The sequence below is a fragment of the Lactuca sativa genome, chromosome 4, assembly GCF_002870075.4.
Source record: "Lactuca sativa cultivar Salinas chromosome 4, Lsat_Salinas_v11, whole genome shotgun sequence".
Lineage (NCBI taxonomy): Eukaryota > Viridiplantae > Streptophyta > Magnoliopsida > Asterales > Asteraceae > Lactuca > Lactuca sativa.
In genome coordinates this window covers 72,931,985-72,943,880 of record NC_056626.2, presented here as the reverse complement: position 1 = coordinate 72,943,880, position 11,896 = coordinate 72,931,985, and the positions used below count along the sequence as shown (strand labels likewise).

At 35.0% G+C, this 11,896-nt stretch overlaps 2 protein-coding genes across 2 annotated transcripts; both read left to right on the top strand.

The window, feature by feature from the left end:
• Nucleotides 1-4,697: 4,697 nt before the first annotated feature.
• On the top strand, nt 4,698-6,509 carry LOC111886752 (30S ribosomal protein 2, chloroplastic). The gene is made up of 4 exons (XM_023882997.3): nt 4,698-5,155; nt 5,651-5,752; nt 5,938-6,234; nt 6,333-6,509. Exons 1-4 carry the CDS (start codon nt 4,820-4,822, stop codon nt 6,369-6,371), a joined length of 774 nt encoding a protein of 257 aa, XP_023738765.1. The 5' UTR covers nt 4,698-4,819; the 3' UTR covers nt 6,372-6,509.
• Nucleotides 6,510-9,034: 2,525 nt separating this feature from the next.
• Nucleotides 9,035-11,521, top strand: LOC111886743 (S-adenosyl-L-methionine-dependent uroporphyrinogen III methyltransferase, chloroplastic). The gene is made up of 5 exons (XM_023882989.3): nt 9,035-9,764; nt 10,303-10,380; nt 10,471-10,540; nt 10,626-10,903; nt 10,975-11,521. Exons 1-5 carry the CDS (start codon nt 9,231-9,233, stop codon nt 11,143-11,145), a joined length of 1,131 nt encoding a protein of 376 aa, XP_023738757.1. The 5' UTR covers nt 9,035-9,230; the 3' UTR covers nt 11,146-11,521.
• Nucleotides 11,522-11,896: the final 375 nt, after the last annotated feature.

The following is an 11,896-nucleotide window of genomic DNA, read 5'->3' as shown; positions in this document are numbered from 1 at the left end:
ACCCAATGTCTACATAAAGATTTATCAAGTAAGGAATAACCAAGTAGGATCATATCGGAGGTAGGGTCCGTTCGGTATACATAATATATTGTTTGGAAATCCTACTTTAAACAACTCACTAAATCCAGCCTAGACATTACCATATAAGTAGATCAATCAGTATAATGATTTGGAATTACCGATAAATCTTAATTATAGATTCTTAATAACGACTATGACGATAATTAAAAGTTACACTTGAATAAAATAAGTGCATATTAACATACAAAGTAATCTAACAAAAACCGGGAATTACGCGGGTAGAACTCTGATCTGGGAGCTTCTATTCACCGGCTATCTGACACCGCAAGGCTTCACTAAAGGGGTCGGGAACTCAGGAGAAAAAGGGTGTAAGGATACGAGAGGAAATCCAAAGAGAATTCAGAGAAAGGTGTGAGAAATTATGTTGAAAATTGGAGTTTATATAGTTGAAAAAGGCAAGACACGTCGTGCCGTATGTCGCAAGAAGATGACGTGGCTTAATTCTGGCCTGACACGTGTCGGTTGCTCGTGGGTTGTTAGGTGCGTGTCGTGCCCATTACCAGGGCGTGCGGCCGCACGCAAAAATTTTTGAATTCATAAAAATTTGATATCTTCTTCATACGAGCTCCGTTTTTTATAGGTCTTTTTATCCATGTGTAGCTATCAACGATATCTACAACTTTCATATAAACTCCATCGGCTAATTTTGACATTATATTTTTAACAAGCTTAGACTATTGAAGTCCATTAAAAATTCATAACTCTCTCGTATGACATCTGTTCCCGACTGTCTTTATATCGATAGACTCATTATCATGAGATCTTTAATTCGCATTTAAATCGTTTCGGCTAACGATCAACCGATCTAAATTTGATTTCTGCGCTAATACTGTTACGACGAAATATTAGAAAAATCATAACATCCTCTTATGAATTCAGATTTGAGCGTTCTCTATATGCACGCTCTTGGTTTATGTCACAACTAGCATTTTTAGCTAGGAAATTCTATTTTCATGTGAACATCATCCATTGTGAGGCTTGTAATCTAAATGAATATCATACTTTATGCTCACTCAATATATTTCTTATAGTCAATAAGGTGTTGGAAACCCTAGAAATCCCGGTTCCAGTCTAATATGAGCTAGGGTTCTCTTATTGGGCCTAATGGACCAATAAACCTTTAACTTGACTATCTTTAGTTTAGAAACCCTAATTGGGATATAATTAGACCCACACTTGTAAAACTTTAGCATATTGGGCCATGAGGGCCTAGGATGATCCTTCTTATTTCTAATGGGTCGTAAACCCCCTTCATTGGGCCGAGACCCTTAACAAGGGCCCAATGGGCCGAAAAATATTATTAAACTTCATGAATTCGTACAAGGCCAATAATGGGCCCAAAGATCTCTCCATCTTCATTTTTCTTTAGCTCACATGCTTGGCCCATAAATTTGACAAAAAAAGGGAAAAATGATGAATATTGTGCTTGTGACACCTCATGTTTGCATGGTGGTTTTCCATGCAAACATCACCTCAATTCTCTCTCTTAACCTCTTCTTCTACCATAGGCCGAAAACCCCACCACACACCTCCATTTTCCTTTTAAACACCTCCAAAAATCTCTCAATAACTCATCCTCCTTCCTCTAAATTTTTGAGTTTTGGTGTGTAGTTTCAAGAGGATTTTCATCTAGATCATCATCTTTGGTAAGTACTTACTTGGATCTATGATTTAACTTCAAGATTCCATCAAAATTTTCTTCTTAACCCATATCATCTCATGATCTATGCTCTTGAACTTCATAGACTTCAAAAATCTCCTCAAGGAAACATCTAGGGCCGAAAATCTTCTTCAAACTCTTCATCAAACCAAGAACAACAAACCAAGGTGAGTTCATACCCCCTATTTTAGTTTTTTACTTGGTTTTGGGGAGAATACAAGTTGATTTATGTAGATCTATGTGTATATGCATGAATGTGTTTTTCATGACTTATTTGTTGATTATGTGCTAATTACTTCATAAATCTAAAAATATGTTAAGAATATTAAGTTTATCACTTGGATATACATGAAAACCTTGAGAAAAGTATGTGTTATCACATATAATACATGTAAACTAGTTGATCTGGGATTTATACACTTAAAATAGCAAAAAGAATGTTGTGTTCAAAGATCTATAAACTAAACTCGAAATTCAACCCTTGACAAAAAAGTTTTGGTCTAATCTTGAACTGTTTTGACCACCTTAATGATAATATTTTTCAAAACTGATTTACATGAAAAAGGTTCAGGTTTATACATTTAAAATGACTACTCTCACGTTTTCATACAAATTTTCTATAATTTTTGGTGAGTTTTACAAAACTGCCTATCAGATCTGAAATAATTTCGGACCAACCTATGATGGTGAGCAATTTCACACTTGTTATAGGCGATTAAAAATTATGAGAAAAATTGTGAACAAAGTAGACAAAATTTCCAAACTTCCGGAATTTACGGACCCAAATTTCGACTTACGATGATTTTTTTACAAATTTTCCAACAACTAGGTCAGAAAAGCCAAAAACCAGAAAAAATGTGTGTTTTCACAAAAATGAAGCCAAAAATGATATTTTTGACAAAAATGGGTTTAAAATGTTAATTTTTACTACAAACTAGTCATAAACACAAGTTTTGAACAAAATGGGAACTAAAGTGTTATTTTTACAAAAATTGAGCCTTAATTGTAAATTTTTGGCTTATCGGGCCAAGAACGTCATTTTTACAAAAAGTGGGCCTTTTATGCTATTTTAGTGAATACTTGAACCAAAACCAACAATAAATAACAAACGGATTAATTTTGATCATTTCTAGGTTATTGAGCCTTAGTGGTCCATTTATATGTTTGATAGGTTTTGTATACTATTTGCGTGCTATTTGGGCCTATAAATACCTTACATGTGAAATGGGTCTTAGTTGTTGTTTTACATATATTTCAGGGCCATGCTATATAATCTCATTCATATTAGGTTTTGAAATGACTCACATGTTTAGCGATGCCCTAGTGGCTCACTTACATGGTTCGTTGGGCCTGTAATGAGTTTTATACGTTTATCTTCGCGTAATTTCGATTAAGGATCTAGTGAGTTTTTTCGGTTGACACCTATTAAGTGTTCGGTCCTAGCCTGTAGTTATAATCAGAGTCTCTTGGAGGGGAGAGCGGGGTTTTGTGTATAGATCTATACGGGGATGACACCCTACACCTGAGTTGTTCGCTACAGTTAGACTACATCGGTCTAGGGTGACTATAACCTTATTCTATTTTTCAGTCGTCGTTCACTAATGCCAAGACAGACGAAATTGTCATTATTTAGTATGGTTATGACGGCTCACTTAAAGGAATTAACGTTATGAAGTTTGCGGAAGACTATTTTCTTTTATGTTGGATTACTCGGAAACTTACTCACACTGGTACCCCCACCTCGGTGTCGGTACGACAACATTATCTATTTTCTTTTATGATTGGATTACTCGGAAACTTACTCACATTGGTACTCAACCTCGGTGTTGGTACGACAACATTATCTATTCTTCTTTTATGGGCAATATTGGGTTGCCCGGGGACATTCTATTTACATTCTCTTCAATCACTTTTGACATTCTATTAAACAATAACACACACGCATTAATACAAGACTAGACATAAACATACCAAACTATTTTAAGAAAATACAGGATTTTCTTATGATTACAAAGTTATATAAATCATTTTCTCAAATATACTTATGAACTCACCAACATTATGTATGTTGACGTTTTCAAATTAACTTGTATTCTCAGGGACTCGTTAAGCAGAAGAATCAACAAGAATAGCGGATTTTGTTTTGTGTACTGTTAAACATCATACATTGAATGTTTTGGGCATGTTATTTAAAAGATTGTACATGATGTAAAAATGACAGTTGTATTATATTATGCATGATAATGATGATGTTATGTTTCATTTATATTCACTATAATGATATATCAAGATGAAGTCACACACAAGCCCCCAGACGTTTCCGCCGTCTGGTTCGGGGGTGTGACAATTTACGACTACTACGACTTTTGTTTAAATTACTTAGACTAATAATCAATCCATCTCTAATTCACTATTTATAATATGTTGTGTGATAGTGAAACTTCAGACGTCTATAACTTCTGTATGAGTTGAATTTGAGTGTGTTTTATGTGTATGAGATTCATGTTGCAACTGCTACAATTTCCTTCAAGACCATTTGTCATAAATAATCTTTTGTCAAGATTGTCATTTTGTCGCTTATCGATAAATTACTAAAATAACTTTATAATACATAGTCTGAAATACGTATGACTAATTATAATCCTGATCGATGATTTATATTATTTTTATATCTTAAATGTCTAACCCGACAACTTTGTTACGGTAGATATAGTTTGAAAAGTTTTTTTTACATATAATCGGTGCATGTAGTTTTTTTTTTTTTTTTTGCTGATTTAGTGTAAGGGCAAAATTGTTATATTTAAAAGTATACCGATGATACCAAAACCCTCAATAGGAATCGCCCATGAGAAAAAGCCAATATAGGACCAAAAGTGAAAATTTAGGAAAACCGTATGGACCAAAACTGTAGGTTACTCAAAATAAAATATGAGTCCCTCCTATAGTTGGATTTTACATTTTTGTTAAAGGATCTATCCTCTTTCTGTTTTCGTTCATCTTTGCTCAACTGGATAAACCCCTACCCATAATTTCAGCATTGCTCTGTCTCCCAACACAAATTGCTAGGATTCTTGAAAAATGGCCACAATTTCATCAGCCATGATATCATCAACCAGTTATCTCCATCGCCACCCAACCTCTAAATCCTTCAAAACCCAACTACCCAATTCTTTTAAATTAAACCCCAACCTTTCTCAAACCTCTCTCAGATTTACAGTTTCACCTATCGTTTCTAATCCTAGACAACCAACAAGACTTCTGTCTGTTGCCGAGGAAACACCGGTGGCGGTGGTCACTGTGGACCCGTCGTCGGAAGCTGCCAGACGACTATACGTGGGTAACATCCCTCGCACAACAAACAATGATGAACTCCAGAAGGTTTTTGAAGAACATGGTGCCGTTGAGAAAGTTGAGGTATATCATTTGTGGGAATTTCTATATACTACGAAAGAATTATAAAATTTCAGGGCTGAATTTGTTTATTGCAGTCGGTTGCTTTAGAAATTTTATATATGTTGGAATTTTTACTTTTAAGGTCTAATGGCTAGACTTCAACTTAAAAACATTCATATAAATTTTTGAAAGATTCCGGATAATTTAAAACCCTTCAATTAAATCCAATAAAAGTTGTACAAAATTTGAAATTTGATGCACAGGATTGAAAATTTTTGCTTGAATTCTTGAGAAAATACCATCTTCTATTAGTCAGTCTTAAGAGTATGTTTGGATGTGTGTACTCAAAGTGATTATTGTGACTTCAAGTATCAGAATGTGTTACTTACATCATTATATTAATGAAGTCAAGGATTGTTAAGTAAATTTTCATTTTTCTCAATAATCTGTTTTCTTGCAGCAACTCTTTAACATCAATCATAAAGTTGATGCCTTTGAACAACTTAAATTTTGTAGGTAATGTATGATAAATACTCAGGAAGGAGTCGAAGATTTGGTTTTGTCACAATGAAGACTGTTGATGATGCAAATGCAGCTATTGAAAAGCTAAATGACACGGTGAGGCATTTTTTTAGACATTAGCTTAATTACAAAAATAGCATAGCATCGTACTTTTTTTCTCTTTATTATATCATTCTACATTCCTACTTTCATTTCTATCACAATATTGTACCTTTAAAAAATCTACTCAATTATATGCATTTAACCTGTAAACAATTGACTAATATTATAGTGTGTAACAGGAAATTGGAGGGCGTAAAATAAAAGTAAATGTAACAGAGAAGCCTTTGAACGGAGTGATCTCAATTCTTGAAGCAGAGGAAACCCCGTTTGTTGATAGCCCTTACAAACTTTATGTGGGGAATCTTGCAAAAAACGTGACATCAGAATCACTCAAAAGCTTTTTTGCAGAAAAGGGAAACGTTCTTGGTGCCAAAGTATCACGTGTTCCAGGGACTTCAAAATCAAGTGGATTTGGGTTTGTTTCATTTGCTTCAGAAGAGGAGGTAGAGGCTGCAGTCTCATCTTTCAATGATGCTGTAAGTTGTACTTCTTGCATGTTTGATTGTACTCTTGTTAGCTTGTAGTTTGAGTTTGGGTGCTTGAGATATAAGTCTTGTGATATTTGTGGTTGTAGGTGCTTGAAGGCCAGAAGATTAGAGTAAATAAAGCATAAGTGTACTGATCAAGAACTTGTGGGCTTTTGTTTTTTGTATAATTATCGCGTTAGATATCACTTTGAAATGTTAAAAGATTCGGGATTGTAGTTGATATCTCTTCATCGAGCTTTGTTTCTATGGTGTCTTTTTGATCATTTTGTTTTATGTCATTTGTCTATAGTTCTTTCATTTCTATCTCATCAACTTTAACTATTACAATATAATGAAACGTTGTGTTTGTCACATGTGACAAAATTTCTAGGGATATTTTTTATGACGAGAGTGAAAAGGGCATTTGTGTCTTTTGTGAGACAAGCTCTCGACCCTATGTTCCATTTTTTCAGCTTCTGTCTAATGCATGCTACAACTTCTGCCATATCGTAGTTGTTTTGTTGGTAAAATGGGACCTTGCAAAATGATAAAGTCAGAGTAACATTGTTTTATATCTTTCTCATTTTGCAAATTCATGTATTTATGTTTAAAGAGAGAAATAGGTAATAGTTGAAAATTTAGGTTCTTGAAATAGTTTTTGGTGTGTGTGTGACTGTGTGGGTGGGATTGGGAGGGGGGGGGGGGGGTGTGGAGGAGGAGGAGGTGACTTATTTATTCATTAAAGTAGACTAACCACAGGTTAATTTGAATAGAACATATATATCTAATGTTCTCACATGAATAATACTTGAAGCAAACTAGATTTAGTTATTAGTGTACTTTACCATTTGGTTGCTAAATATTATGTTACGATTAGTTATTCAAATAGTTTTCTTATTTGGTTATTGTAGTTATTAGTAATAATAGTTGTGTGTTTACTTTAGATAGGACGTTGTGTGACTACATATATAAACAGGTAGCATCACACCTTTCTATGTTGTTCTGTATTGTTAATACAAACGTCATGCGCATATCCTTGTATCTTAACTTATCCGTGTATTGTTTTAACGCTCACGATGACTTACTCACTTACTCCCCTTGTCTTGGCTCATTTTGCATTTTGCAGGTTGTCTGATCCAAATCTACTCCAAATCGAGCTCGGCTCAGGCGTCAGGCGAGCCTAAATGAGCCTAAGCTTGGCTCGGTTAGTAGTCAAATATAGAGTTCGTGTTTTTATGCTTGTTAAAAAGCTCATTTATCATTATTTGATATTTAATATTTTATAATTAATTTATAATTAATATATAAAATAAAAAATAAAAGTTCTATTATATAAATAAGCATAGGCTCGCGAACTTAATCGAACTTGGTAGATGAGGCTCGGGCTCGAGTTCGTTTAATAAATAAACCTGAAACTAAACATAAACTCGGCTTGAACTCGTTTAACTAGAGCTTGAATCGATCTCGAATAACTCACAAATAAATCGGTGTTTGTACCCTTAGGGCCATACAGAGTGGTCATTTTTTTGACATGTGAGATGACATGACACTTGTAACTCGCGTGTTAAAATCTAACAAACACCACCCCCATCTTGTTTAATTGTGAACTTTCGTAGCCAAACTTACTCTCCTCCACAATCTCTTTCTTCTTCCTTCTGTGTCTATCTCTCTCTTCTATGTCTTTCCTCACTTCTTCCCCACTACTAAAACACCATTTCTTAATGCTTGTAAGAAGCCACTCGAGTTGATAAATGGTTGATGTGCCCATCTCATCTGCGTAAAAACCTCTCACCCACTCCATGTTTAAAGCCTTACTGTTTTACTAAAAATCATGCCTAAGTATGTTGGGCTTTAGGGGTTGTGTCTGAAGACTATAGTTAGGTTCCGTTTGATAGACATCGTTTCATGTTCAAACAGATTTTTCTGACTGAATGGACCAGAAAGACTGTTTGATTTGAACAAAAAATGGGTCTTTTCTCATTAAGATATGTCTTTATCAAAAAGTCACAAAATCATATCTTTCTGGCTGAATAGACTAAAAAGACTGTTTAATTCATTTTTATTTGATTAATTTTTTTTGGACAACACCACCACTATCCTAATTTATTTAAAAAAAATCTTATCCATCCCACTACCATCAGACATAAAGAAGGTCAAGAATCACACGTTTGGTTATAAATAACAACATAACATCAACTTGAAAAACAATAAACTAAAAACAACATAATCGACATTCTATATGGATTTTAATTGACTTGTGTTTAATTACTTTGTATGACAAGTTGTATTTGGATTTTCAAATGATCAGTGTATAATTTTGATTTTATATGACAATTAATATGTTTTTTACAATTATTCAACAACTTAATCCATCACAATATAAAACAACATGATAATATATTATTTTTCATGATTCAACAAAATCAATCTAATATAGAATCAAACAATCAATCGATGTACGGTCAAACACTTAGATTTCTTTTCAAATAAAAAAATTTTCCCAATAGGAAACTACCGAACTTTACAAAAATAAGATAATTAATGTACAATTTAACATTTAAACCGATCCAGGTGACTTGGCTTAGTTGGGACTTGGGCCGGTTCCATTCTTTCCCCTTCCCTGTTTTCCGTCCAAATACGGTGATAGATCATCAACTCACATTCAATCTGGCACGCGTCATCAAAAAGCTAAATGCTTAAATCTCAAACGATCCAGGCCGTTGTTTAAGATGAACACACCGCTTACCGTAGAACCCACCACACAGTATTAAAATCTCCCTAGTCAAAATCTCCGAAAACAGCCGCCTCTCTCGCAACCCCAAAAGCTACTCCCTTTCTTGCCATCGCCTTTGTCTTTGCCTTCTCATTTTCCCCAAAAGCTTCCAAGCACCACCACACTTCCAGTTCAATCACAATTTCTCCTCTGATCATACTACTACATATATACACACATATGTAGAATTAATGTGTGATATCGCCATTTGTCTTCATTTCTCTAAACTCCCATGGCTCTCGTGAGCAAACTTCCTTCATCTTCATCGTCATCTTCACTAACCCAATTCAGAAAGCCCCTAAATCCCTCTCTGAAACCCGCCAATTCCATACATTTTACAAGAACGTCATGTTCCGCCTCGCCTTTCACTGAAAAACATTCAGTGGAGAGATACCAAAGGGACAAATGGGTGTTCAAGAATCAATTAGATCAAAACCCACCTGAAAATCATTCCAATTTCTCAACTAGGGATTATGAAATTGCTCTTCAGCTCCCAGAACTGAAGAAATTGCTTGAGGTTTTGAGAGAGAAGAGAGAGAAAGGTGGCGATGATGGGAGTGGAAAAGGGGGACCTGGGAATGTGTTCTTGGTGGGTACAGGTCCTGGTGATCCAGAGCTTTTGACATTGAAGGCGTTGAAGGTGATTCAGAGTGCCGATTTGTTGTTGTACGATAGATTGGTGTCAAATGACGTGCTGGATTTGGTGCGTCCTGATGCTAGACTTCTCTATGTTGGCAAGACTGCTGGGTACCATAGCAGAACCCAGGTTAGTCATTTCTTAAATTTTCTTATAATTCCGTTCATGAAGAAAAGAAATTTTCGTTCTTATTTAAATTAACTTCATTTTTTGTAATGTGGCTTGGGAATCTTGAAAGGCTTTTGAAATTAGGGCTCTGGGTTGCTTAACCTTTAGTTTTTTGTTCATTAACACAGGCAGTTTATAAAATTTCATTTAGATTTCTTAAGATTTTTGTTATGGCTTATGGAAATCATGAAAGATTTGTGAAATTTGGGTTGCTTATCATGCAGTTGTTGTAATAATCTTGATATTTGCTGGATTGGAGTTGAATCTTGTATCAAATTCAGAACTTATATTGAGTCCTTTAAGCTTCATTGCTCCAAACCATTTATGTTATAGAACTTTATAGTTGTATACGATTATGAGTCTCTTAATGCAAAATAAGTTGTCTTATTTCAATTTCGTAGTTGAAACATCACCAACTTGACAATTTAGGTTGCTTAATCACATATTATCGTTTCCTAATTGTGTTTAATAATAACACATGGTTATGATATGCATGCAGGAGGAAATCCACGAGTTGCTTCTGAGCTTTGCTGAAGTTGGGGCAAACGTTGTGAGGCTTAAAGGCGGAGATCCATTGGTGAGGTTTTCATAAATAAAATTAGCATTTATAGATCTTAACGACAATTAGCTGGTTACTAAATTGTGAAACGGGTTTTGGGTTTCTTAGGTCTTTGGAAGAGGTGGAGAGGAAATGGATTTTCTCCAACAACAAGGCATTCAAGTAAAAGTTATTCCAGGTAAACTAGACATTTTTGTCCGTTCCCAAAATGCATCCCAACAGAAGGGTATATTAGACATTTCACTAACTGTACTTTTTTGTAGGTATAACTGCTGCCTCTGGAATCGCAGCAGAGTTGGGTGTCCCATTGACACACAGAGGAGTAGCAAACAGTGTCCGGTTTTTAACTGGACACTCGAGAAAAGGAGGAGCAGATCCTCTTTTTGTAGCAGAAAATGCAGCTGACCCTGATTCGACTCTGGTTGTTTACATGGGCCTCTCTACTCTCCCTTCACTCATCTTAAAATTAATCCACCATGGTTTACCACCCGACACACCAGCAGCTGCAGTAGAGCGTGGTACCACACCCCAACAACGCATTGTAAGAGTAAAGTTTGTTAATTTGAGGTAAAAACTTGAATTTAGTTCCTAATTTGTTGTAAAATTATGTAGGTTTTGGCAGAACTAAAAGATCTTGGTGATAAAATTGCATCAGAACAGCTTGTGTCACCAACTCTGATCTTTATTGGAAGAGTTGTTGCTCTTTCACCTTTATGGCCACAATCACAGGCTTCTTCTTCTTCTTCTTCTAAAAAGGATTCACATCTAATGGGCCATGTCTGAATCTTCTTCATTGCTTTGCTTTGCTTCCTTCATCAAGAAAATGGTGGATGTGGGCTCATGAGATCAGTGACTGGTGAGTTGAGTTCCTTGATGGGAAGTAGCAAAAAACAAGAGATTGTGAGACGGGTGGTGGCTTACTGATTATTCAATCAAGCTGTTTAATGGGGAAAAAAAAAGTTAATGTGAACAAAGGCTGTAGAGCGAGAAATGTAAAATTTTGAGTTAGAATTGTTTCTTTTGGGTTAATGGTACTTTGAGGCACCTGCCAGAAGTTAACCTAGAAAACCAATGTGCTTTGAGCAATTTCCCATAAATGATTATGAACTTTGAATAGGCAACTGAGAATAACAATTATCAAATATCAATGTTTGAAGAACCCTCCAAGAATTGCAGTGAATCTTCTAAGAGTCGAACCTAATTATCAAATGATATATTCATTAATTTATTTTACAAATACTATATTTATCTTTAAAATTCTCATAAAAATATTACCAACATTCCTAAAACCGTTTACAAAAGAGTCTCCCAAAACTGTCGGCACTTTTTGTTTATATGTGTTCGAATTTCTTAACACATAATAAACATGATCGCAAAAATTAGATCAACACAATTTTATGAAGTTGTAAATAATTAAGTATATTTTTCAACCGGTAAGTGTAAGTTTGTTCGATCATTAGAGCATCTGTGTAGTGTCTTGCAAATAAAATTTGAAAGCCACCTCATCATTTTCCTTTCAACTGTTGCGAACAAG

Bases quoted from the DNA above. Each gene is read 5' to 3' on its own strand.
- LOC111886752 (XM_023882997.3), top strand. From the start codon at position 4,820: ATGGCCACAATTTCATCAGCCATGATATCATCAACCAGTTATCTCCAT. The intron at 5,156-5,650 runs GTATATCATTTG...TAAATTTTGTAG, and splicing joins GTGCCGTTGAGAAAGTTGAG to GTAATGTATGATAAATACTC. The intron at 5,753-5,937 runs GTGAGGCATTTT...AGTGTGTAACAG, and splicing joins TTGAAAAGCTAAATGACACG to GAAATTGGAGGGCGTAAAAT.
- LOC111886743 (XM_023882989.3), top strand. From the start codon at position 9,231: ATGGCTCTCGTGAGCAAACTTCCTTCATCTTCATCGTCATCTTCACTA. The intron at 9,765-10,302 runs GTTAGTCATTTC...ATATGCATGCAG, and splicing joins GGTACCATAGCAGAACCCAG to GAGGAAATCCACGAGTTGCT. The intron at 10,541-10,625 runs GTAAACTAGACA...ACTTTTTTGTAG, and splicing joins TCAAGTAAAAGTTATTCCAG to GTATAACTGCTGCCTCTGGA.